At 48.9% G+C, this 27,401-nt stretch overlaps 1 protein-coding gene across 2 annotated transcripts in view; it reads left to right on the top strand.

The window, feature by feature from the left end:
* DNMBP (dynamin binding protein) overlaps positions 1–27,401 on the top strand; it is a 159,208-nt gene that overhangs the window by 67,753 nt on the left and 64,054 nt on the right. For both annotated transcript variants that reach the window (XM_075348430.1, XM_075348428.1), the window contains one exon: positions 1,495–3,495. In XM_075348430.1, the coding sequence (XP_075204545.1) occupies positions 1,495–3,495 (2,001 nt within the window). The remainder of the gene's footprint in view (positions 1–1,494; positions 3,496–27,401) is intronic.

Below are 27,401 nucleotides of genomic sequence, written 5' to 3'. Positions count from 1 at the left end.
GGCGGCCTGGGTTCTTATATACAGCATCGGCCACTGGTGGTGGCCGCAGCTTTATAGGCCAAAAAAACAGTGACAGATTCCCTTTAAACATAATTGAATAAATCCTTGTCTACTTTCCTGTGAATTCAGAAGTGAACACAGAAATGGGATTAGTGAGTAGTGATGGGCAGAACCAGACTGTAAAAGTCCAGATCAGCGCGGTTTCAAACATACCCGAGTGCCGGTCCTGGTATTTTCAGGGAGTTCCGGCTAATGTTCCTGATCCGGCACTCGGGAAATAAAGGAAAAATACATCAAATAAGAATGAAGCAATCGCTTTATGCCGAGGCTCCATCGCGATTGTACACTGCTCCCGGAGCCGCTCATTCACTTCCGCAGCCGCTCGTTATTGCTCTTCCATATGCACTGCTTTCCCCGCCCACTGGCAGCCCTGGCATCTGTGATTGGTTGCAGTCAGACGTACCCCCAGCCTGTGACACAGCGTCTGACTGCAACCAATCACAGGCGCGGTCTGCGGGTCACTATCGTGGTAACAACAAATAAAACATTTGGCATGGGACCCCTCATATTATGATACCCAGCACAGATAAAGCATACTGCTACAGGCTGCAGCCCCCAGCCATGTGCTTATCTTGGCTATGTATCAAAATAGGAGAAACCACATGCGGCTTTTTTAAAAATTATTTAAATAAGTTATTAAAAAAACACTGTGCGGTCCTCCCCAATTTTGATACCTAGCCATAAAAAAGCCCAACAGCTGGGGGCTGGTATTCTCAATCTGAGGAGACCCATGCTTATTGGGCCACTTTCAACCTAAAAATAGCAGCCTAGAGCCGCCCGGGATTGTCGCATCCATGAGATGTGACAATCCCAGCTCTTTACCTGGCTCTTCCCAATTGATTGGTTGCAATCGGAATAAGAGGTTAATAACAGCCCACAGCTGCCACTAAGCCCTAGAATAGTGATGGGAGGCATCTGAGACCCCCACATTACTAATCTGTAAGTGAAAATAAGTGAAGGATTTTTCGGTGTTTGTGTTTATCCGAAATAAAAAACATAAAAGCACCCTCTTTCACTACTTTATTAACCCGCAAACACTTTTGCAGGTCTGACGTAATTCACACGAGGTCCCACGATGATTCCAGCTCTGCTACATCTAAATCTCACAATGACCGCCCGCTGTGAGGTTCAGGCAGAGACTATGGAGACCGGTGTCCGGCCAGATAACCGGGACCAATCCCGGATTTTTTTTTTTACCCGGTTAGACCCTCCGGTCTCGGTTATCTGCAACTCCGCCGATCACTATTTGTGAGTGTACTGAGGACATGCATTTATTAAAATGTCCAGTAGAGGGCGCTCTTCGCTGATGTTTCATACAATTAATATATGGTACTCTCCTTGGATATTAAAAGTAATATAACTCTCAGAGATAATATTTGCTAAATAATTTTAAACTTTTTATACTAATATATATATATATTTTTTGTTTTTCAGGGGATCTTGTGGTATTGGAGGGATCCCTGGCTTCTAGTTGGCTTCAAGGTCGAAACTGTTGGGGCGCAAGAGGGTTTTTCCCCCTGTCATGTGTCCAAGAGTTCATTTTGTCCTCTAGGAGCCGTCAGCTCTGCCAAAATGTGACCATAGAACTCCCTAGTTATGCCATTGGCCAAGCGCAGGCAATAATGGGTCTTTCCGCACAACTTGATGAAGAGTTAGATTTCCGGGAAGGAGACATCATTATAATAACTGGGGTTCCAGAACCTGGTTGGTTTGAAGGAGAACTTAATGGAAGAAGAGGAATTTTCCCTGAAGGGTTTGTTGAGTTGATGAATCCTTTAAGAGTTCCCGATAATGGACTCCATTCAGATGAAGAGAGAGAAGAGTTTGTTCGCGATAGGTCACCCGAAATAATCAATGAGAGGGACATGGGTAAAATTATAGAAGAAGAGGAACAAGATGGGACGTTTGCTGTGGCTCTATATAGGTTCCAAGCTATGGAGCAGAGAGAACTGGACTTTAATGTTGGAGACCGAATACGAATAATCGGGACGTTGGAAGATGGGTGGCTGGAGGGCGAGTTGCATGGAAATCGAGGAATTTTTCCTTATAGGTTTGTAAAAATGGAGACTAAAGAAAAAATATTTCACGAGGAGCAGCCAGTAGTTACAGAAACTTCAATATCCAATCCTCCTGTCAATTATCTTGACATGTCCTCTACCAATGAACCAGGAACCGGGACAGATCCACATTATTGGGATGTCCATGTTGACAATCCACCATCATCACCCTCAAGTCAAGTAACTCAAGAAACAACGCAAAGTCCAGAAACTTATATTAATAGTTACAAAGAAGCAAGACAAAGCAACTATGAAACAATCAACAGCTCTTCTGCAAAACCTCAACTACCTCCTCGACCACATAGCAAGGCATGTAGTCCTCCGGCATCACGATCTCAAAGGCCTAAGGAACACAATAAGTTTACGGCACAGGTTGAAGACAGAAGAGGTAAAACCAGTTTGCCCAATGGAGCTCAAGAAAAATGGTTGTCGAAGAAGTCATTATCTTTAATGACGACGGATGACATTTACTCAGCTGATGATCATGTCAATGAAAGGTCAAAAACCAAAAACCGAAAAAACAGCCTTCCGATCCAAGACGTTGTTCATTGGGTGGAGGACCATAGAAGAAAACCAAAGACTAACTTCAAGGAAAAATGTGACAACTCAAGTTTGTGGACAACTGGGCGAGAAAGCCCAGCAAATGACAATACAGAGCTCGATTTAATTGATTTGGACTCCAAACTTACTGAGCAGCTTTCAGAGTTTGAAAAGAGCCTCTCCAATCCTCCGAAGAACGGTAGTAACAAAGTATCTCGCCATTTTTCAATATTGGATTACAACTCTGAAACTGACATTATTCGAGGATCTCCAAAGATGTCTAAGCAGCAGAAATCACCGGAAAAATTTCGATTTAAAGTTTTAAGGCCTCCCCCACCACGTCCTAACCCTAGACCTCATTCTTCTTCTCGACATAAAATGCCTAAATCCAGTTCCTCCTCTTCGTATTTATCTCCAACTCAGAACCCTCATAGAAATGAATATGTAGAAAACCCTCCTCCAACTCTTGCTCTCCGACCATCCAGACCTGCACCTCTGCCCCCAACCAATAGTCAAAGAAACACTCCATCTCCGAAACCACTTCCAAAGCAAGATACTGCAACCAATGACAACTTTTTGCTATCCGACATTCCCGATTCAATGGATGTCCACGAAGACTTAGAACAGGCAGAGCGAAGGTCCCCTTGTCCATTTTTACTCTTGAAGATAGAAGATGTGGAGCGTGAACTTGAAGTCTACAGAAAAACCCGTGAGGAGCTCAGTCAGATGCTCGAGGATGAAGACCAGGATGAGATGACGAGAGCAGAGACCATTGAGAATTTGGATTTTTGTGACTCCAACATTGAAAGCTTGAACGTGGAGCTCCAGCAGCTGAAAGGTGAGATGTTAACTTCATTCATTCTTCACAGTACTTAAAAGGAACCGGTCACCAGCTTTTGGCCTTCTAAACTAAAACTAGCACCTTAAGCAGCACCTGTGCTGCATTCCATAAAGTTGCACGTTACTCCCTAACCCCCCTGTATCCCCCAAAAATACCTTTTATAAAATCTCCAGCCCTGTAAGTAAATTGGCCGGTCTGGTCCAATGGGCGTCCTAATCTGAGCCTCCTGTCCCTCTTTTCGCTGTCGTCCTGTGCTGATTGACGTGGATGATGCCTCGGATGCCATCCACGTAGGCAGGCAAAATTTCCATATTCCCAGCTTGCTCAGGCAGACTTTGCTTTGCCCGGTTGAAAACATAGGTGAGCCTGCGTGAACCGGAAAGTTCTGTGCGCAGGGGCGAAATTTTGCCCGGCGATGTGGATGACGTCACCTGCTTCATCCACATAGTTGGGCAAAAATCTTGCACCTGCGCAGAGAACTCGCCGGTTTGTGCAGGTGCACCTATGTTTTTGGCTCTGCCCCAATACGGGAATATGTCTGCGCAGGTGCAAGATTTTGCCAGCCTACGTGGATGAGTGCCAAGGCACAAGAAGAGGGCGAAAGGAGGGACAGGAGGCGCAGATTAGGATGCCCATCGGATCTACCCGGACAATTTACATACAGGGTGGGAGATTTTATAAAGTTATTTGTGAGATCTACAGGGGAGGGGGAGGGGGTAACAAGCACCTTTCATAGAATGCCACACAGGCGTCAATTTTAAAGGGAACCTGTCACCAGATTTGGGGCCTATAAGCTGTGGTCACCACCAGTGGGCTCTTATATACAGCATTGTAACATGCTATAAATAAGAGCCCAGGCCGCTGTGTAGAACGTAAAAATCACTTTACAATACTCACATAAGGGGCGGTGTGGTGCGGACTGGTCGGATGGGTGTCTCCGTTCCCGGATCCGGCGCCTCCTCTTTCGGCCATCTTTGTCTTCCTTTTTCTGAAGCCTGGGTGCATGACGCGTCCTATGTTATCCATGCTAGCCGGTATTGAGGTCCCGCGCAGGCGCACTACAATACTTTGATCTGCCCTGCTCAGGACAGATCAAAGTGCGCCTGCGCCGGACCTCAATGCCGTCCTTTGTGCATGTACCCAGGCTTCTGAAGAAGGAGAACAAATATGGGTGAAAGAGGGAGCGCCGGTACCAGAGATTGGAGACACCCATCCAACAAGTCTGCTCTGCACCGCCCCTTAGGTGAGTATTATAAAGTGATTTTTACGTTCTACACAGCGGCCTGGGCTCTTATATACAGCATGTTAGAATGCTGTATATAAGAGATCACTGGTTGTGGCCGCAGCTTATAGGCACCAAATCTCGTGACAGGTTTCCTTATAGGATGGTGTTGGGTGGTGATGAATTTTTGGTGATGACCCTCCTATTGCAATCTTTTTTCTTTATGAAATATTATAAATATGGATCGTACCTGTAGTGATATTCAGTCTTCTACTACTTTTGATGTTTTTCAGACTGCTGTATTGTACTCTTGTTTCAAGGATAAAAAAAAGTCTGCTTTTTTCCAAAAACATTGTCACACCTGTCCATTAGCTAAGGGGTGCTTTGCACATTGAGACATCGCGACTGCGATATCGTCGGGGTCAAATCAAAAGTGACGCACATCCAGCGCCGATAACGATGTCGCAACGTGTAAAGCCTAGATGCGCCGATAAACGATCGCAAAAGCTTCGTAAATCGGTGATCTGTGTAGTGTCGGACATTTTCATAATGTCGCTACATCAGGAGATATGATGTTGTTCCTCGTTCCTGCGGCAGCACACATCGCTGTGTATGAAGCCGCAGGAGCGAGGAATATCGCCTTACCTGCATCCAGCCTGCAATGAGGAAGGAAGGAGGTGGGCGGGATGTTTACGTCCCTCTCATCTTCGCCCCTCCGCTTCTATTGGCTGTGTGACATCGCTGTGACGCCGCACGACCCGCCCCCTTAGGAAGGAGGCGGGTCACCGGCCAGAGCGACGTCGCAGGGCAGGTGAGTGCGTGTGAAGCTGCCGTAGCGATGATGTTCGCTACGGCAGCAATCACAAGATATGGCATGTGCGACGGGGGCAGGGACTATAGCGCTCGGCATAGCTATCATGGGCTAGCGATGTTGCAACGTGCTAAGTACCCCTAAGAGTATATTCACAAACGTATTCATTCCTTGTGTGCAATAGATTATACATGTACCAATGTGAGCCTATGGTTCAACACTACATCTGAGCGTGGCCAAAAATTGCCGATCAGCCCCATTGAATTGAACTGGTCTGAGCTGCACGACCTCACATAATCTGTGCACTGGTGCATTCATCGTGAAATATCTGTTGGTGTATTGTTCTCTATCATCATGTGTTTTATTATCATTTTATTTATTTATTTTATTTTTTTTTATGTGCTGGGCTGCGCCTGTTTAGTCGGAACCATGAGGTCAGGTATATAATCGTGTGATCTGCTCAATATATCAGTAGTTAAGAAGTTAAATCAATAAATTTTGGATTCTTTTTAGATGTAGTGATATGTACGTTGGAACCATGGTTTCTTTTTTGTTTCACATTTTAGATACCCTAAAATGTGAATGTGCTTTCGTAGCTGCAGCCTGACATTGGGCACTAGATTCATATATTTTGTTGCTTTCCGGACTGGTCACAGCTTTCTTAACCTGGACTCCTATGAGGCTGTAGAGTTCAGGTCCGGAGATCTGCGGCCGGTCCATGGACACTGACCTGTAACTGCAGCCTAATTAGTAACCAATATACCTTCTTTTTTCATCTATTCACATCACGCTGACACTACATTCCCCATATACACTTGGAAAGGTTCTCGGTGCATGCGCCACTTATATCATGTTGTATGAGTGCATGTGCGCTCTGTGGAGATAGGAGGAATAAGTAGTTACCTGGCACACGTGACATTCATCTATCTCCCATTAAATTAAATGATTGTGTGTCGCCCTGGGCAAGCCAGGGGACACAGGTCACAACACCACCACACCCCACACTCCAGGTAGGAACATCACAGCTAACCTACAAATCCTTGTTGCCTTCCTCCAGGAGTCTGTTGATGCACACCAGGGGGTGGGCCAGGCGGTTGGCTCCGCCCACCGAGGAGCTCACAACTCTGGAGGCAGGAAGTTCCAGGCAGATTAGCCCAGGCAGGGCAAGTGTGAGGAGCTAAAAGTGAGAGAGTAAACAACAGCTAAGTGAAAGTGAAGGAAGTAAAGTGGAAAAAGGAAAGAAAGCCTGAAGGGTCCAGCTGTGTGTAGGGCCAGATCAGCAAGGTCAGCGACGGCGGTGACTGTCTGGATGGGGACCGTTTGGAAGTTCCTGGAAGGACCCCGTTGGCTGTGTGCCCGGTGGTCTGGAGCAGTGTTCCGAAGGACAGTCAGCACCAGGGCAGGGGCCTCTCGGACCCCGGCAAGGCTAGGAGTCGCCAAATTTGCCGAATCCGTCAGTGAAGGGGACGTAGATCCCCCAACAACCAAGTCCCGATTGACGGCAACAGCCCAACCATTACAGGGGAGACACCGCCACCGCCAGGGCACCAGTTTCCCCAGGGCCAGCGCCTGCGGGCAAAGTGTAGAGCTCCTCCGGCCCAGATTGCAGTCGGGGAGCGGGTAACCGGAGGGAATCCACCGCTACCACCAGTAAAACAAAGGTGCAAGGAAGAGGGACATCACCGTCACCTACCGGGAGTGCAGGTGCAGCCGTCTGTGGGACCGTCCTACCAGCCGTTTGGTTTACCGTACAAACTGTGTCCGTGTCTCAGGCTGAGTGAGTACCACAGTGCCGTAAGGCACAGCGCTGCCCCCGCGTCCCTGCGCCCACCAGGCCCCGCACCTCCTTCTCCACCACCGGGCCCCGGGATCACCAACCCCTACCCACGGAGGGGCAACACAACACCTGGCTGCTCCGCATCACCATCCCCGGGATCCCCGAATCGAGCAGCGGTGGTGAAATCACCACAACCGTGGGTGGCGTCACGAACTATAACAATTCCCCCACATCCAACCACAACAACCCCCTTTCACTCACGGGCGAGGAGTGTCGCTCGAGAAAACCCCGGGATCCGGCCCACAGCTCGAGCCACCACTGAGCAGCTGCCGGACCCGAGCAGAAGGGGTGAGCGTAGTGTGCCGACACCCTCCTCCCCGCCCGCGACAACTTGGCGTCACGAACAGGATCTTACCGCTCTGCCGTCTGGTAGAGGTGCGCCTTGTTACCGCCGGAGGTATCCGGCAGAAAAATTTCAGAAGCCGCCATCTTTGGCGCGAAAAGTTCCCGCTCGAGCGTCTTCTCGAGCAGTAGAGGCGCGAAGGCCAAAACCCCGCCCCGAGAGAGGAGGGGCCGGAAAGAGCTAAGGGGGACGGAAACAAGATGTCTGCGCCCGACGGAGCCGCTGGAGGAGCGGTGGTCGCAGCCGCAGCGGCACCCGCGGATGGGAATGGGCCTGCCCAGGTCCTGGCCGCACCGGCGGGAGGTGCCGCGGCCCCCGCGCTTGCTCAGGTCATGCCGTTTTCCTTGCCCTATGCACCCGGAGCTGCCTGGCTACCGCAGTATGACGGGAAACCGGATGCCCTACAGGCCTTCCGGAAAAAGCTTAACCCATTGCTAGAGCTGTACCCCCTGACTGATAAGCAACGTGCAGTGATAGTGCTAGGCCAGTTAACCGGTGCGGCGGAGCAGGAAGCGGAGACCTGGGCCGAGGGGGACCGGCTCTCTGTAGCCACCATTTTCGAGAAGTTACAGACTGCCTTCGAGACCCGGACTGAAGCTGAGCTGAGGATGCAGTTTTACCAGTGCCGGCAACGAGCTGGGGATAGCATTCGGGACTATGCTCTACGTCTGCAGACCGCCCTCCGCACGCTGAAGCGGGTGAACTCTATTAATGAGGCGAATAGCAACAAGATGTTAGTGGAGCAATTTGCGCAGGGGATGAGGTCCCCTGAGGATCGTAAACAACTCCGGCTGTGGGCCCTGGAACACCCTGATGTGGACTTTGCTGTGTTAAAGGAGCGGGCTATCAAAGCACTACAGCCCCCAGCTGTTGACGTTCTGGAACCCGTCCCGTGGCCCGTCGAGACAGCTCCTGTTGTGGCGGCCTCAGCCAAACCAACCTCTGTAATGCCTGCAGCCCCGAGCAGCACCGTCGAAGAGTTGGCAGCCCAGGTCCGTCGCCTGGACGGAGACCTTGCCAAAATCCTCGCTGCACTGCAACCTCTGACCAGATCCCAGCCTCCAGCGCAGATACAGCTTGCTGACAGTCCCGAAGATGTTCCCTGGATGCAGCGGAGAAGCGCTAACAACCCGCGGAGCAGACCTCCAATCTGCTACAAGTGCCGTAAGCCGGGCCATTATTACCGACAGTGCCCGTTAAACGAGCAACCCCTGGGGCCCCGGGCCAATCCTCAGGATTAGAACACCGTGGCCCCCCGGACTGGCGAGACCGATATGTCGGGGCCCGCCCTATCATCCCCGTGGCTGTGGACGGCATACCAGTGATGGCTCTCTTGGACACTGGATCACAGGTAACTACCATACCGTACACGTTGTATCAGCGGTATTGGGCCACAGACGAGCTGGCGCCTCCAGACAATAGTATAAATTTGATTGCCGCTAATGGACTTCCATTGACCCAGGTGGGGTATAAACAGGTGGCTATGACAGTGGGGCAAGCTGAACTGCAACACCAGGGTATGATTGTGATCATGAATGAACCCAGTGATCATAACCCGAAAATAGTGCTGGGAACCAATGTGATGGAACACTGCATGGCTGATGTGTTGAACCTATTGCAACAGCTAGCCACCACAGCGGCGGGGAGCCGGCAGAGGGCTGTGCAGCGTGAGATCCGCGCCCTGATGTACCGCCAGCATGTCAGCTCAACCGGAGGGGAGATTGGTGGAGTGAGAGTGATGGATGTTGCTCCATTGACTGTGCCCCCTAGGAGTGAGATGATGATTTGGTGTAGGGCAGCAGTAGGGCCTCAGGGGCGTGACTACCCTGCGATGATGGAGCCCATGCCTTCCGAGCACTGGCCCACTGTAGTAGCCGCCCGAGGGGTGGTAGATGTGAAGAAAGGGAGAGTGCCCGTGAGAGTGTTGAACTGTGGGGAGGAAGAAGTCAGGCTTCCCCGGTATGCCACCATTGCCAAGCTGCTCACCCTGGACCCTCACACTATCCATGAAGCCAGTCCATCCACACTCCCACCTACCACCAGCACTTCCCCACCCCAGGGGGACACAAAGGAGTAGCACCAACAGCTACATGTAGGCACTGATGATACCCCTACACATCACAGGGCAGGGATACACAGGGTGGTGCAGGAGTACGAACAGGTTTTCAGTAAGCACCCCCTAGACTTTGGGCAGATCAAGGGGGTCCAACACCACATTCCCACGAGTGAACATCCCCCTATCAAAGAGAGGTATAGACCTATTCCCCCTGCACATTACCAGTGTGCCAAGGATATGTTGAGGAATATGAAGGAGGCAGGGGTTATTCGGGACAGCTGTAGTCCCTGGGCCGCTCCGTTGGTACTGGTCAAGAAGAAGGATGGTACCATGCGGATGTGTGTGGACTACCGGAAGATCAACCAGATAACCCATAAAGATGCCTATCCATTGCCTCGTATTGAAGAGTCTTTGGCTGCACTAAGAACTGCAAACTACTTCTCGACCCTTGACCTCACCAGCGGATACTGGCAAGTGGCCGTGGCCCCAGAGGACCGGGAGAAGACCGCCTTCACCACCCCGATGGGGCTCTGCGAATTCAATAGCATGCCGTTTGGGCTGTGCAATGCCCCTGGGACCTGCCAACGGTTGATGGAGTGCTGTCTGGGACACTTAAACTTCGAGACCGTCCTGCTGTATTTGGATGATGTGATTGTTTATTCCCAGACGTATGAAGCCCATCTGGAGCACCTGGCCGAGGTGTTCGCGTCCCTTGCCAAGTACGGGATGAAGTTGAAGCCCTCAAAATGCCACCTGCTGAAACCCAGGGTGCAGTACCTAGGGCATGTGGTGAGTGCGGATGGTGTCGCCCCCGACCCTGAGAAGATCACTGCCATCCAGAGCTGGCCGAGACCGACCACAGTGAGGGAGGTAAGGCAGTTTCTGGGTCTGGTGGGGTACTATCGGCGCTTTATAAAGGGGTACACGAAGATGGCTGCCCCCATGCAAGATCTCCTCGTGGGACAGACCAAAGGTGGAAGACCCATTGGAGCCCCACTGTCGTGGGAAGACAAGCATGAGGAGTCCTTTTGCCAGTTGAAGGCGGCCCTGACCGGAGAAGAGGTCCTGGCGTACCCTGATTATGGGCGCCCATTCATCCTCCACACGGACGCCAGTAACGTGGGGCTAGGAGCGGTCCTATCCCAGGTCCAGGATGGAAAGGAGAAGGTGATTTCCTACGCCAGCCGAAAACTCCGGCCGACCGAAAGGAACCCTGAGAACTATAGCTCTTTCAAGCTCGAGCTACTGGCGTTGGTGTGGGCTATCACGGAGCGGTTCCGGCACTATTTGGCGGCAGCAAAATTCACCGCATTCACGGACAACAATCCACTGACTCACCTGAACACGGCCAAGTTGGGCGCGCTGGAGCAGCGGTGGGTAGCCCGGTTAGCCAACTATGATTTCACCATAAAGTACCGAGCTGGTCGTGTCAACATCAATGCAGATGCACTCTCCCGGATGCCCCATTTGTCAGAAGAGGGGTGCGAGGATGACGACCTCGAGGAGATTGAGTTGCCTGCGTTCCACCTGCCGCCTACTGAGAGGGTACAAGTATGTCGGCAACGGGTGGATCTGGACCCGCGGCCCAGTCAAGAGTGGCAGGACGCCCAGGACCAAGCGCTGGCTGTCCGCCTTGTCAAGACCCTGGTGGAACAAGGTGCTATGGGAATAGACCCTGCCGCTCCAGCCGAAGCCCAACGCTTGTGGAAAGAACGGAAACGGCTTTACCTACACCAAGGGAGGTTGTACCGTGAGCTGATCAACCCGAAGACCCATGAGAAAATATGCCAGTTAATCGTTCCTCAAGCTGATGTCGCTACTGTCCTACAGGCATACCATGATGGTGCTGGCCACTTCGGGTGGAAGAAGCTCGAAATGCTGTTGAGGGAGCGGTTCTATTGGAGTGGGATGCGTGAATCGGTGGAAGCCTGGTGCCGAGAGTGCGGTCCTTGTACGCTGAGAAGAAAGGACGAGAATAGCCAGAGGGCACCGTTACACCCCATAGTCACCCATCAGCCGCTGGAGCTGGTCGCCTTAGACCATGTCAAACTCACCCCTAGCCGAAGTGGGTACACCTACGCATTGACCATGGTAGACCACTACTCAAGATTTATGGTGGTAGTCCCCGTTAAGGACCTAACTGGTCGAACCGCTGCTCGAGCGTTCCAGGCCTATTTTTGCCGACCCCATGGGTACCCCGAGAAGGTGCTGACCGACCAAGGCCCGGCTTTTGAAGCAGAAGTGTTTCACGAATTCTGCCAGTTGTACGGCTGCAAGAAGATCCGGACCACTCCGTACCACGCCCAAACCAACGGCATGTGCGAGAAAATGAACCACTTGGTCCTGGGGCTCCTCAAGACGTTACCGCTGGAAGAACGGAACCTGTGGCCGGAAAAGCTACCTGACTTGGTCGACATGTACAATAACATCCCGTCCAGCTCAACGAAATGCACCCCAGCGTATCTGATGAGGGCTCGGCCTGGCCGCCTGCCGGTGGATCTGGAGATGGGGTTGGAAGCTCCGGAAGCACTCCCTTCAACGGCGGAGTGGGAAAGTCGGAGGAGGGCACAGTACCGGCAAATCCAGGAGTATGTGGAGAAAAACCTCAGTCGAAGTCGAGAGCAGCAAGAGCACCGGTTCAACCAGAAGGCGCCCGCCGGTCCTTTCCAGCCAGGAGATGTGGTGCTGAAACGGAAGAGAAAAGCCCACAAGCTGGATGATCAGTGGGAGCAAGTCCCTTATGTCATACAACCCACAGAATGGGGAAATGGGAAAACTTACCAGATCAGTCGTGACCAAGGGGGCACCCTAGCCACAGTTTCCCGGGACCATCTAAAAAAATGCCCCCCAGCGCTGAAAGCCGAGGCTGAAGTACCGGTTCCTCCACCAGTGGAGAAGGCAGCAGAGGTAATCCACACTGTAATGGGTGACTTCCCAGCAAACTGGCCTACACAGAACGGCGCGGTGATTCTTCCAGTGATACTGTTCCCACAACCCGTGGATGAAGAAGTAGTGGAAGCGGTTAACCGTGAGCCAGAACCAGTGCCAGTGCCCAGGGATGAACCTGTACCCAGCCCCCCTGCACCTCCGCCTGCTCCACACTATAGCAGGGAGGAGGAACCGATTGTTCCCTCTACCCCACTGTCTAGCACCACTGACACCGGGCCCCGAAGGTCCACCCGTTCCAACCTAGGTAGACCCCCACTTAGGTACAGGGAGACCGTTCTATGAGTGAAAGGGGTCCGCAAATGTAAAAGAGTTGTTTGTTTGTTTAAAAGTTGAAGAATGATAAGAAAATGATTATACCGAGTTTTCACCTGATTTGCCTTGTGATTGAACCGGCAGGAGCCGGCACCGTTGTCCCCGTGGGGACCGTTTAAAATGCATGGGAACTATCCATGGACAAGCCCGTGAACTTGCAGGGCACCACAAACGTTAATTGGCTTGTAAATATGTTGGTTACCGTTACCGTTTCCGCAATGCCGCCTCCGGAGAGGCAGGTTGGAGGGAGGGCCCTGAGCAGAGCAGGCTAGGGCCCAGCCACCAAAGGAACCGGTGGCTACCCTCTGGAGGGGAAGGACAGATCCCGCTCGGGTAACTTGTGCTGGACTGTGGGTCAAGGGGTGCTGCCTGGGCTTTAGGGGCAGCATCAGGGCCAGGTTGCTTGGGTGGGAGAGAGCGGAAACCGTAGCCGTAAACCGTTGCAACGTTTAAGAAATGTGCCTCCCGTCTTGGGAAGAGTTTTGATTTAAAAATGTATTTATGTTTTGCTTAACCCTGTTATCCCCTTTTTACAGAAAAATAAAACCGGTGTAGGACGGCAGCCCGCGGACGGTCTGCATTTTGCTAAGGGGGAATGTGTCGCCCTGGGCAAGCCAGGGGACACAGGTCACAACACCACCACACCCCACACTCCAGGTAGGAACATCACAGCTAACCTACAAATCCTTGTTGCCTTCCTCCAGGAGTCTGATGATGCACACCAGGGGGTGGGCCAGGCGGTTGGCTCCGCCCACCGAGGAGCTCACAACTCTGGAGGCAGGAAGTTCCAGGCAGATTAGCCCAGGCAGGGCAAGTGTGAGGAGCTAAAAGTGAGAGAGTAAACAACAGCTAAGTGAAAGTGAAGGAAGTAAAGTGGAAAAAGGAAAGAAAGCCTGAAGGGTCCAGCTGTGTGTAGGGCCAGATCAGCAAGGTCAGCGACGGCGGTGACTGTCTGGAGGGGGACCGTTTGGAAGTTCCTGGAAGGACCCCGTTGGCTGTGTGCCCGGTGGTCTGGAGCAGTGTTCCGAAGGACAGTCAGCACCAGGGCAGGGGCCTCTCGGACCCCGGCAAGGCTAGGAGTCGCCAAATTTGCCGAATCCGTCAGTGAAGGGGACGTAGATCCCCCAACAACCAAGTCCCGATTGACGGCAACAGCCCAACCATTACAGGGGAGACACCGCCACCGCCAGGGCACCAGTTTCCCCAGGGCCAGCGCCTGCGGGCAAAGTGTAGAGCTCCTCCGGCCCAGATTGCAGTCGGGGAGCGGGTAACCGGAGGGAATCCACCGCTACCACCAGTAAAACAAAGGTGCAAGGAAGAGGGACATCACAGTCACCTACCGGGAGTGCAGGTGCAGCCGTCTGTGGGACCGTCCTACCAGCCGTTTGGTTTACCGTACAAACTGTGTCCGTGTCTCAGGCTGAGTGAGTACCACAGTGCCGCAAGGCACAGCGCTGCCCCCGCGTCCCTGCGCCCACCAGGCCCCGCACCTCCTTCTCCACCACCGGGCCCCGGGATCACCAACCCCTACCCACGGAGGGGCAACACAACACCTGGCTGCTCCGCATCACCATCCCCGGGATCCCCGAATCGAGCAGCGGTGGTGAAATCACCACAACCGTGGGTGGCGTCACGAACTATAACAATTCCCCCACACCCAACCACAACAACCCCCTTTCACTCACGGGCGAGGAGTGTCGCTCGAGAAAACCCCGGGATCCGGCCCACAGCTCGAGCCACCACTGAGCAGCTGCCGGACCCGAGCAGAAGGGGTGAGCGTAGTGTGCCAACACCCTCCTCCCCGCCCGCGACAACTGGGCATGCCAAAATCCAACATGCCCAATCCTTCTTTCTTCTGACATCAATCGTGGAGCCAGCTCAGCCTAAATTGGTGGATTCATTTGGGCTCATCTAATGTATATGGTGGGCATTCAGTTCCTTTCTATTCTGTTGCCTCCAGGTCCCATACAATTATTTGGGAACTGTGAAATGCCCCAAAACATGGTTTTCAAGAGCATCACCCGTGTGGAGGAGCTGAACTATGAAACTTTCACCAGTAATTCTTTGTTTCTTGGCTGTACTCCGCTCTTTAGTTCTTGGCCGTTTCTCTTCAGTACCCAGCCCACTTTTTGGCCTCCTTTTATACATAGGGTCACACCCTGCAGTGCTATTGTTACTGTACTTGGCTGGTTGCAGAATGTGACCCAGGCTTCCCCTCCTTACAACTTCACCATCCCCACAGCTGCCCAGAGATTAACAAGTGTGAACTGCAAACACACGAGGTCTGCAAACCACAGTGCTACATGCAGTGCCAGGGCTGGTGTCACCCAGCTTTTCTAGCCTCCTGAATGACAAATCGACCCAGTTCTACAGAGCTATGAAAGGCAAGATCTGTGCACTCAAATACAGAAAAGCAGTCATAAGTATTTAAGTAAATGTGAAGGAAGTGTAATACCAGACACAGCCAGTGAGCAGATGTGGCGCTGTCTAGAAGAATATAAAAAGCAAATCTTTTGCCGTCATGCCCCTTTTAACTGAGGTTTCCAAAAAATCAAAACGTATTACTTATCCTCCTTTGGTCACATAGGCTTTGACTGAAGCAGAAGTGCCAATGTGCAATCACTTCTCTATTCAGACCATGAATACAGGGTAAGAATAAGTGTCTGATCCTGGTTGGGTTCCAACGATCCCAAGAACTGAGGTCCTGCCTCCCTTATCTGATGGTAGAAGCAGTTGCGTCTATAACATTGACGAAGATAACCAAGTAGAATAGTGGGACCCCCACAGATCAGACACTTATAAAGAGGGAATAAGTTTTAATTTTGGGAACACCCCATTAAGTAAAAAGTAAGTGATCAGTATCCTTGGCGGTCATGTTTTCTCAAAGGACGCCAACTATTATTTTTCTTGGATTTTTCTTGGATGCTATTGTTCTGGTTTTGGTTATGGTTGTTCTGGTTTTTATGGTGGTTGTGGTTGTGATGGTGGTGGTTGTGTTTGTTGTGGTGGTGATTGTTGTGGTTGTGGTAGAGATCTGGTTGTGGTGGTGGTTGTGGGTTTTCTGGTGATGATTGTAGTGATTGTTGTAGTGGTGTTGGTTGTGGTTTTTCTGGTGGTGATTGTTGTTGTTGTGGTAATTGTTGTAGTGGTGGTTGTGGTGGTTGTTCTGGAGGTGGTTGTGGTTTTTCTGGTGGTTGTGGTGATTGTTGTGATTGTTTTAGTGGTGGTTGTGGTGGTTGTTCTGGTGTTGGTTGTGGTTTTTCTGGTGGTGATTGTTGTTGTTGTGGTAATTGTTGTAGTGGTGGTTGTGGTGGTTGTTCTGGTGGTGGTTGTGGTTTTTCTGGTGGTTGTGGTGATTGTTGTGATTGTTTTAGTGGTGGTTGTTCTGGTGTTGGTTGTGGTTTTTCTGGTGGTGATTGTTGTAGTGATTGTTGTAGTGGTGGTTGTGGTGGTTGTTCTGGTGTTGGTTGTGGTTTTTCTGGTGATGATTGTTGTGATGATTGTTGTAGTCTTGGTTATGGTGGTTCTGGTGTTAGTTGTGGTGGTTCTGGTGTTGATTGTGGTTTTTCTGGTGGTGATTGTTGTGATTGTTGTAGTGGTGGTTGTGGTTTTTCTGGTGGTGATTGTTGTAGTGATTGTTGTAGTGGTGGTTGTGGTGGTTGTTCTGGTGTTGGTTGTGGTTTTTCTGGTGATGATTGTTGTGATGATTGTTGTAGTCTTGGTTATGGTGGTTCTGGTGTTGGTTGTGGTGGTTCTGGTGTTGGTTGTGGTGGTTCTGGTGTTGGTTGTGGTGGTTCTGGTGTTGGTTGTGGTTTTTCTGGTGGTGATTGTTGTGGTGATTGTTGTAGTGGTGGTTGTGGTGGTTCTGGTGTTGGTTGGGGTTTTTCTGGTGGTTGTTGTGGTAATTGTTGTAGTGGTCGTTGTGGTGGTTGTTCTGGTAGTGGTTGTGGTTTTTCTGGTGGTGGTTGTGGTGGTTGTGATGATTGTTGTAGTGGTGGTTGTGGTGATTGTTCTGGTGTTGGTTGTGTTTTTTCTGGTGGTGATTGTTCTGGTTGTGGTGATTGTTATAGTGGTGGTTGTTCTGGTTGTGGTGGTGGCTGTTTTTCCTATGTACAAAAAACTAAATCTAAAAAAAGACCACTCCGTACCCAGGGAGGCACTCGCTTGTCCATTTCACTCCTTTGCTTCCATCCATAAACTTTCTCGGTTGTGAGAATGAAGAAACGGTTTGTGTCAAAGGGATTGCCCCATTTGGGACATTCATGGCATCTTGGACCATATTTCTCCGGTTCTCACTTTCTGGGTTGGTGAGACGGCAATGGCATTTGTATGTGTTAAGCCATTTTTAGGGAAGTTCTGAAAATTCAGATTTGCATTGGTGCCTTATGCGGTAACTACCATATAGTGCCCAAATAATGCAGTGACCAAATAAGAATCCCAATCAGTCAACTAGCAAATGTAGTTGACTTTCTCAGAGTTTTGGCATCAAGGGTGCATTTTACACTCTCTGGTCCTGTGGCGCCCCCTGTTTTGGTGTTGGGTGATGCAATCAGGTCACATAGCCTCTACACCGACCCTATATCAGCTTGAGGTGGAGTTGTCGATGTGATGTAAGAGTTGGCCGGTGTCATGTCGGGTGTCGCTCAGCCCTGCACACCTGTTCTGCACTGGACGGAGGATGACACACAGGTAAGTTATGCGCCTGTATGACGTCTCACCCTAATATTCATGTCCACGGCTGATGTTCCCGGGCCACACGTCATGCTGTTCTGCTTTGCAGCCTGTCACTAGAGCACGCTTCCTCCTCGTTGTATTTGCCGGTCACTCTTGTTACACATAGGAACACAATGTCGGGCATAGGGTGTCAGCGGCCGGATTCATGTTTATGGTATGTTTACATGGTTTCTGTGTTCTTATATAATGTCACTAGCGTGTACACAACATGTATGTAGTCCGGTGAATGATGAGTTTGTGGACACCTTCGGGGGCAACATTTTTAATTTACATGAATCTATTTTGGACTGAAAACATTTTTATTGAATTTTGGAATTTTTTTTTTTTAATAAAAATTTTGCTCATCATTTCTCCTTTGCAATAAATAACTGCAATCAGTCGCTCCCTATACCCGCCACAAGATTCTTACTCCTCTCACCTGGAATCTTGGACTCTTCTTTATAAACTGCTCCAGGTCTCTCATATTTGAAGGCGTCTTCTCTTCTTCCAGCAACAATTTTCAGATTTTCTCACAGGTGTCAATGGGATTTAGATCCAGACTCATTGCTGCCACTACAGAACTTTCCAGCACTTTGTTTCCATCCACCTTTGGGGGCTTCTTGAAGTATGTTTGAGGTAATTGTCCTGCCCATGATCTTGGACACATACCCAGATTTCTGACACAGGGCACTACATTGTGATCCAAAAATCTTTTGGTAAGCTTCAGATTTCATGATGCCTTGCACACAGTCATCCCCCCCAGTGCTAGAGGCAGCAAACAATCCCAAAACATCACTGAGCCTCCACTATAAATGACTGTAGGTACTGTTATTTTCTTTGTAGGCCTCTTTCCATCTTCGTCAAACAGTAGAAAGATGTGCTTTACCAAAAAGCTCATCTGTCCACAAGACGTGTTCTCAGAAGGATTTTGGTTACTCACGTACAAACTACAGTCTGGCTTTTATATGTCTGTGTCAGCAGTGGGGTTCTCCTGTGTCTCCTCCATAGCTTTTAATTTCATTCAAAAAGGATGGATCGTTCGTGTGGACACTGATGCGCCCTCTAGGTGACTGCAGAATTCTGAATTCTCACAGCATGCACCACACACTTTTCGGGTTGTTCCATGATAGTGGCAAGAGTGGACGGTTATATGAGCACAAGAATGCGATTTGTATACTTCTGGCCACATTCCAACTAGACGTGTCCAGCATCACTCATATCACTTGTATTGAGCAAAACCATGCATGTCTAGTTAACACATAAGCCATGCATGTCTAGTTAACACATAACCGCATGTATGTAAATCTCACAGGTATGGTTAGTTTTGTGACCTCCTACTCTCACTGCTGGCATCAGAGAATTCGGACAGCATGTATTGCACGTGCTGTGAGAATTCATAAGTCTGCATTCGCATAGAAAGACTGCAGACTTTCATCACAAACTTGGACAACTCCTGTAGTGCTGCTAACACAAATAAAAACATAGTAACCCTTAATTTGTCAGATGGCACAAGACATTACATCACTAAACCCCTATCAGTACAAAGACATATCACCAGAACCACCAGCAGTACAGAAATAAATCACAAAAACCAACATCAGTACATGGTACATCAATTGTAATGTCAGAACAGACCAATATACAATTTTATCAAATGAACCTACAAGTGCTAGTATGTCCTTAACAATGGTATGGAGAAACCGAACTACGAGAATCAAGGAAGGTCAATATGTGGTGATCTGAAAGTTCTCATTGCTACTTGGACAGCAAGGAGGATACGCAGAGTACCCATGCTTTTTGCGTGAATGGAACAGCCGGGATAGGACTCCTCACTAGAGGCAAATAAACATGGCCAACAGGAACATCTGTGGAACCTGGACTCAAGATCATAGTTGCGGAAAGTTTAGTTGACCCAATAAAGTTCTCCAGCCACCACTCCACATTAAGCTTGGACTGATGAAGCAGTTTGTCAAAGCTCTACCAAAAGTATATAAAAATTACCTCTTACAGTACTTATCAAACTTTTTTTACCCTTGCAGACCTAGGTTATAAATTAGGGTTTCTTATATCAGTATGAGAATTTTCTATTTGTGTCTCTCTGCTGCCTCTTCTGCTTCTAATCTTGTGAAAACCCAAATGAGCCAAAGTATCGAAACCTCGGCTATACAAAAGAAAAAGATTCACATACAAAGAAGCATGCGCACACCCTCAAATATACAATAAAATTTGAAAAAAATAAAAAAAGTTATAAAGCTCAAAAAAATGTGAAATGCATTGAGAACATAAACATCAATGTAAATCAAAATGAATATCCCATGGAGGTCTGGATTTGGAATGATACTCAAAATCAAAGAGGAAAATCAAATTATAGGCTGATCCAACTGCAGTGAAAATTCCTCAATATTAGGAAATGAGGCTCAGTAGTAAGTGTGGCCTCCACATGCCTGTATGGCCTCCCTACTATGCCTGGGAATGCTCCTGATGAGGTGGCGAATGTCCTGCTGAGGGATATCCTCATAGACCTGGATTAAAGCATCAGACAAATCCTGGACAGTCTGTGGTGCAATGTGACATTGCTGGATGGTGCGAGACATGATGTCCCAGATGTGCTCGATTGGGTTCAGTTCTGGGGAATGAGCAGACCAGTCCATAGCATCAATATCTTCAATATGCAGGAACTGCTGACACACCTGAGCCACATGAGGCCTAGCATTGTCATGCATCAGAAGGCACCCAGGGCCCACTGCACCTGCATATGGTCTCACAATGTGTCTGAATGATCTCCTCATAGTACCTAATGGCAGTCAGGCAACCTCTGGATAGCACAAGCACCTGGAGGGCTGTGGGGCCCTCCAAAGAAATGCCTCCCCACACCATTACTGTCCCACGGCCAAACTGCTCATGCTGGAGGATGTTGCAGGCAGCAGAACGTTGTCCACGGCATCTCCAGACTCTGTCACGTGCTCAGTGTGAACCTGCTCTCATCCATGAAGAGCACAGGGCGCCAATGTCGAATCTGCCAATCTTAGTATTCTCTGGCACATGCCAACCGCCCTGCACAGTAATTGGCTGTAAGCCCAAGATCTATTTGTGGACGTCTGGCCCCCATACCACCTTCATGGAGTCTGTTTCTGAGAGTTTGTGAAGATACATGGACATTAGTGGCTTCCTGGAGGTCATTTTGCAGGGCTCTGGCACTGCTTCTTCTGTTTCTCCTTGCATAAAGGAGGAGTTAGGGATCCTGCTGTTGGGTTGTTGTCCTCTTACGGCCCCCTCCACATCTGGTATCTGCTCCATGCGCCATGCTCTGGACACTGTGCTAATAGACACAGCTAATCTTCTTGCCACAGTTCACATTGATGTGCCATCCCGGATGAGCTCCACTACCTGAACCACTTCTGTGGGTTAAAGACACTGCCTAATGCTACCTCCTAAGGCCTTGTGTGCACTTGCCGGATTTTACCGCCGATTTCCCGCAGATTTGCTGCATGTTTCGCTGCAGAAAATGTTTATAACCTTTCTGCAGTGATTCACCAGCCAAACCTATGGGAAAAAAAATGCTGTGCGCACTAGACGGTGACAGCTACCGATTTTGCTGCGGGATTCCCGCAGCAAAAACAATTGCATGTCACTTCTTTTCCGCAGGTAGCTGCGACTTTTCACTCCATTGACTGTAAGGGGTACTTTGCACGCTGCGACATCGCTAGCCGATGCTAGTGATGCTGAGCACGATACTATCCGCCCCCGTCGCACATGCGATATCTTGTGATAGCTGCCGTAGCGAACATTATCGCTACGGCAGCTTCACACGCACTTACCTGCCCTGTGACGTCGCTCTGGCCGGCGACCCACCTCCTTCCTAAGGGGGCAGGTCGTGCAGCGTCACAGCGACATCACACGACAAGCAGCTAATAGAAGCGGAGGGGCGGAGATGAGCGGGACGTAACATCCCGCCCACCTCCTTCCTTCCACATTGCCGGTGGAGGTAGGTAAGGAGATGTTTGTCGCTCCTGCGGCTTCACACACAGCGATGTGCGGAGCTGCAGGAACGAGGAACAACATCGTACCTGCGGACGCACAGACATTTTGAAAATGAACGACGTGACACAGATCACCGATTTATGACTGTTTCATGCTCGTTCATCTTCTCTCCTAGGCTTTACACGTTGCGACATCGTTACCGGCGCCAGATGTGCGTCACTTTCTATTTGACCCCGACGATATCGCAGGTGCGATGTCGCAATGTGCAAAGTACCCCTTAGGGTGAGAGCAATGACAAAATGCAAAAGTGACCAAAACAGCCAAAAAGGATGAGGTATGTGTACATAATAATGTGTGTATGTGTTTGTGTAATTATATAGAGTTAGGTCCAGAAATATTTGGACAGTGACACAATTTTCGTGAGTTGGGCTCTGCATGCCACCACATTGGATTTGAAATGAAACCTCTACAACAGAATTCAAGTGCAGATTGTAACGTTTAATTTGAAGGTTTGAACAAAAATATCTGATAGAAATTGTAGGAATTGTACACATTTCTTTACAAACACTCCTCCACATTTTAGGAGGTCAAAAGTAATTGGACAAATAAACCAAACCCAAACAAAATATTTTTATTTTCAATATTTTGTTGCGAATCCTTTGGAGGCAATCACTGCCTTAAGTCTGAAACCCATGGACATCACCAAACGCTGGGTTTCCTCCTTCTTAATGCTTTGCCAGGCCTTTACAGCCGCAGCCTTCAGGTCTTGCTTGTTTGTGGATCTTTCCGTCTTAAGTCTGGATTTGAGCAAGTGAAATGCATGCTCAATTGGGTTAAGATCTGGTGATTGACTTGGCCATTGCAGAATGTTCCACTTTTTTGCTCTCATGAACTCCTGGGTAGCTTTGGCTGTATGCTTGGGGTCATTGTCCATCTGTACTATGAAGCGCCGTCCGATCAACTTTGCGGCATTTGGCTGAATCTGGGCTGAAAGTATATCCCTGTACACTTCAGAATTCATCCGGCTACTCTTGTCTGCTGTTATGTCATCAATAAACACAAGTGACCCAGTGCCATTGAAAGCCATGCATGCCCATGCCATCACGTTGCCTCCACCATGTTTTACAGAGGATGTGGTGTGCCTTGGATCATGTGCCGTTCCCTTTCTTCTCCAAACTTTTTTTCTTCCCATCATTCTGGTACAGGTTGATCTTGGTCTCATCTGTCCATAGAATACTTTTCCAGAACTGAGCTGGCTTCATGAGGTGTTTTTCAGCAAATTTAACTCTGGCCTGTCTATTTTTGGAATTGATGAATGGTTTGCATCTAGATGTGAACCCTTTGTATTTACTTTCATGGAGTCTTCTCTCTACTGTTGACTTAGAGACAGATACACCTACTTCACTGAGAGTGTTCTGGACTTCAGTTGATGTTGTGAACGGGTTCGTCTTCACCAAAGAAAGTATGCGGCGATCATCCACCACTGTTGTCATCCGTGGACGCCCAGGCCTTTTTGAGTTCCCAAGCTCACCAGTCAATTCCTTTTTTCTCAGAATGTACCCGACTGTTGATTTTGCTACTCCAAGCATGTCTGCTATCTCTCTGATGGATTTTTTCTTTTTTTTCAGCCTCAGGATGTTCTGCTTCACCTCAATTGAGAGTTCCTTAGACCGCATGTTGTCTGGTCACAGCAACAGCTTCCAAATGCAAAACCACAAACCTGTAATCAACCCCAGACCTTTTAACTACTTCATTGATTACAGGTTAACGAGGGAGACGCCTTCAGAGTTAATTGCAGCCCTTAGAGTCCCTTGTCCAATTACTTTTGGTCCCTTGAAAAAGAGGAGGCTATGCATTACAGAGCTATGATTCCTAAACCCTTTCTCCGATTTGGATGTGAAAACTCTCGTATTGCAGCTGGGAGTGTGCACTTTCAGCCCATATTATATATAGAATTGTATTTCTGAACATGTTTTTGTAAACAGCTATAATAACAAAACTTGTGTTACTGTCCAAATATTTCTGGCCCTGACTGTATGTGTGCAGGTGTGTGTGTGTATATATATATATTCTCAGGTGATCCGTATAAGGTACAAAATAGCACAATAATAAAGCAGTAACAAAAAGTAAAATAAAAAAAAAATATTAAAAGCAGCACAATAAATAAAGCTAAAAAAACCCCAGCTAATTCATCCCTCCAGATACCTTACAGGGAAAGAGATCCCATGTGTTATGTGGCTTTGTAGAATTTCTGGATTAATTGGATACAGGACATTTCCCTGCATTGGAATATATTCAGAAAATCTCTTTTTTTTTTTTGCTTTTTTACATAAGACATGCATAGCCAGTAGGGATTTTAAAAATGAACCCCACCTCTAAATGAGTTTTCCGCTCAGTACATTTTAGAGGCTCGGGCTGAGTTTTCACATCTCCGCTTTACATTTCTCCACCTAATGCTTGGAGCTCGTCTCCTCTTCTACGTATCTTACATCCATTTTTGTATTTTTAGTTGTTTTTCTGCCTTCTTTTATATTTGTACATTTTTGCACTCAGATGTTTCTGGATTTGAGCCTGGTCTTCATTTTTTCTGTGTGGATGATTCGGGGACGAATTCCAAGATCTGGAACCGATTGGGTTTGTTTCTTCATTTCTTTTTGTAATTTTAATTTTGGGTGAGACTATAGAAGCATGGCTGATTCCTTCCTGAAACAGCACCGCTCTTGTCATTGGGCAGTGCGCAACATTCAGCTACGGTAAATGGGACTGAGCCAGACACCGCCGGTGAGCAAGAGCGGAGCAATTCCTGGTAAGGAGTTGTTTTATAATCCACCTGCAGGAGCACACCGCTCCCCTCACTCCCAGGGTTTCTGATTATTGTGAATGGGTGGGGGTGGTGCACTAATGATAATTTGGACCAGCGGCATTGCCTAGGAGACCAGCCACCGCTCATAGACTGAAGAGGTGGCCATTTACTATGTTGGTAAAGTTTAACCTCTATTGGCTATGATTGTTAATTTGATTGGCCTAATTTACACTAATTATATTGGTCATATCTTCTGCTTTCACGTTATATCCCAACTTGTTACCATGTTAATGGAATTAAATATGAGGAATGAGAAGGGGTTGTCTTAGTAGTGGACAACCCCTTTAAATTAGTGTCTAGCTGAAAGCTGTAATGAAAGCTTTTGATATGTTGTTGTCACGCCCAGGGATATGGGGTACTATGTTCCGGGCAGTGTCTCTCTTGGGAATGTCACGGGGGTGGCCGTTGCCCGGTTCCGTGCCCTGGGCCCTTTTTGTAATGGGGGATATTTACAGGGGATTTAGGTTAGTGTTCATACGTGACGCCACTTGCGGTGTTGCGGCTTTTTTATATATATATATATATATATATATATATATATATATATATATATATATATATATATATATATATATATATATATATATTATATATAATTTGGAGACGCCGCTACAGAATGTCACTACTGGGGCTGGTGGTAATTGCAGCCTGGATGGTAGGCCCTCCGCGAGCTGGTCGGGCCCAGATGATGGGTGTTGTGACGGGCATCGGAAAAAGGTAGTCCTCACAGAGGTATAGTGCAACTGATTATTACTCACAGCTGGTAGGTGGTAACAGGTTGCCCGAGGCCGGCTGGTTTCACCTTCAGGTCCCCTTCGTCCCAGTGCTAGTTCAGTACTCTGGTACCTTCTTCCCCTGCACCTGTCTCTGATAAATGGGTCTTCATGACATAGAGCAACTGGGGGTCCCCGTTCTGTGGTTTGTCCACTGCTGTCCGCCTGACGGTAGCATGAACCCTGTGGGGTTGGAGTCTCTGGTCCTGTCCCCGGCTCTCTCTTAGCTACTGAGTCTTCGGATTCTTAGGGTCAACGAGGTCCTTGATGGTGTCTTGCTGTAGAGGTGTTAACAGGTCGGCTTGAAGCTCTTGTCTGTCCTAGGGTCCTGTACCCTGTCGGTGCGTAGTTCCGGGAGTACTACACCGGCAACTACTCTCCTGGGTACCAGGTCACCGTTCCCCCCCCTCAGTCAGGACGTTGCTTCACTTCCACCTTCACTCCTCTACTGCTGTCAACTCACTGCCGACTCTCCACAGTCCGCCCCTCCCACCTGGTCAACAAGTGGACTGGTTTGGCTCCACCTCTAGGCGGCCATCCATTGGTCCGACGCTAGCTAATTACCATTGTATGGGGGATTGTTGGGGAAAAACGGTGATTACCTGGGTTTTTGGTGTTACCGGCACTGGTCCCCCAGGGGCCTAGGGGATAGGCCCTGCATCCTTGTGGGGATGCAGAACCTTGTTGCACCCTGATGGCTTCAGGGGCGCTACATTGTCTCCACCATTTAGTAGTTTTCTGCCTTCTTGTCCGGTCTTCCATGCCGCATATAAAGTGGAAAGGAGGATTGATCACATTTCGTGTGTGTTTCTTCATCAGTATTGGAAATTGCCAATTATATGACATTCAACCGATTTTATTTTCTTTATTTATGGTAGTTAGATGGTAATTAGGGGTCGGGGTACCGGTTATCTCTTTACAGTGTGGTTTAGACTCTCTATACCTCCTCACTATTTGTATCCCCATCCTTTAACACCCATGGAATCTCCAAACTCCTATTTTGGTGTTTATATAAACCCAACACTTCCCAGGTTCATTTTGTGTGATTGTCCGGGAAAGTTGCAACCGATAGTTTAGACTTCAGACCCCGAGCACAGCGTGGACCACTCCATAATGCAGAACTGTGCTGCCCAGCAGTCACCATCGGGTGCTATCCATACAGGGCTATGCACTAGGGCAGGACGCCTCCGGGGTGCACTGGAGTGTACCACAAGGATGAAAGAATAAAGCAGTGAAAAGATCGAGGCGTCGGGAGGTCCAGTACAGGAACTACAAATGGAGCCCTAATCTGGCTCCGCACCAGATGTAGACCCACCGTTATGTGCCCTAATATACAGGTGCCAATAGGCAGTGGGGATAATGTAGTGAAAGCTATCCCACCCATGGTCAGAGGGAAATTATTGTAAATCTTCCAACCTAACTTTGAAAGATCAGTAAGGGACACATTGCAATATTATTGTGCAGTTCAGCCACAAAAATATCCTGACCCATTTGGGGGTTTTTTTGTGCAACCACATATATAGTATTTCTATAGAAGTCCTTTAGGCTATGTGCCCATGAGCCAGACATGCTGCGCCCTGGAGTCCACTTGTCCTCTCCAGTAGGGCCGCAAGTTCTCTCCGCAGGAGACCGCAGCTGCCCGTGCCCACAATCAGGCTTCTGGACACTGCGGTCTTTCTGTTCTCCTTGCGGAGAACACTTGCGTCTTTCTCAGCAATAAACTGACATACTGCGGATCGGGAAGACACCCCACAGGTCAGTTTACACTGAAAAACAAGCACAGTGGGCATGAGATTTCTATAAACCCCATCCACTGTGCTTGTGCTGTACAATGCAGTGTTTTGGACGCAGTGAAACACGCTACATCCAAAACGCTGTGAATCCGGATTGTGGGCACGCAGCCTACTGGTACCACACAATATGATACCCTTTTGATAACCCCCAAGCAGTAAGATGCCAAGGTGCCTCCCACACAGTATAATGCCCCCACAGTGCCATTCACACACAGTAATTCCTCACTACCCCAGTATACCACTCATCAGC

The sequence above is a fragment of the Anomaloglossus baeobatrachus genome, chromosome 5 (genome assembly GCF_048569485.1).
Source record: "Anomaloglossus baeobatrachus isolate aAnoBae1 chromosome 5, aAnoBae1.hap1, whole genome shotgun sequence".
NCBI classification, from domain to species: Eukaryota; Metazoa; Chordata; class Amphibia; order Anura; family Aromobatidae; genus Anomaloglossus; species Anomaloglossus baeobatrachus.
This window is presented reverse-complemented; position numbering and strand designations above follow the sequence as displayed.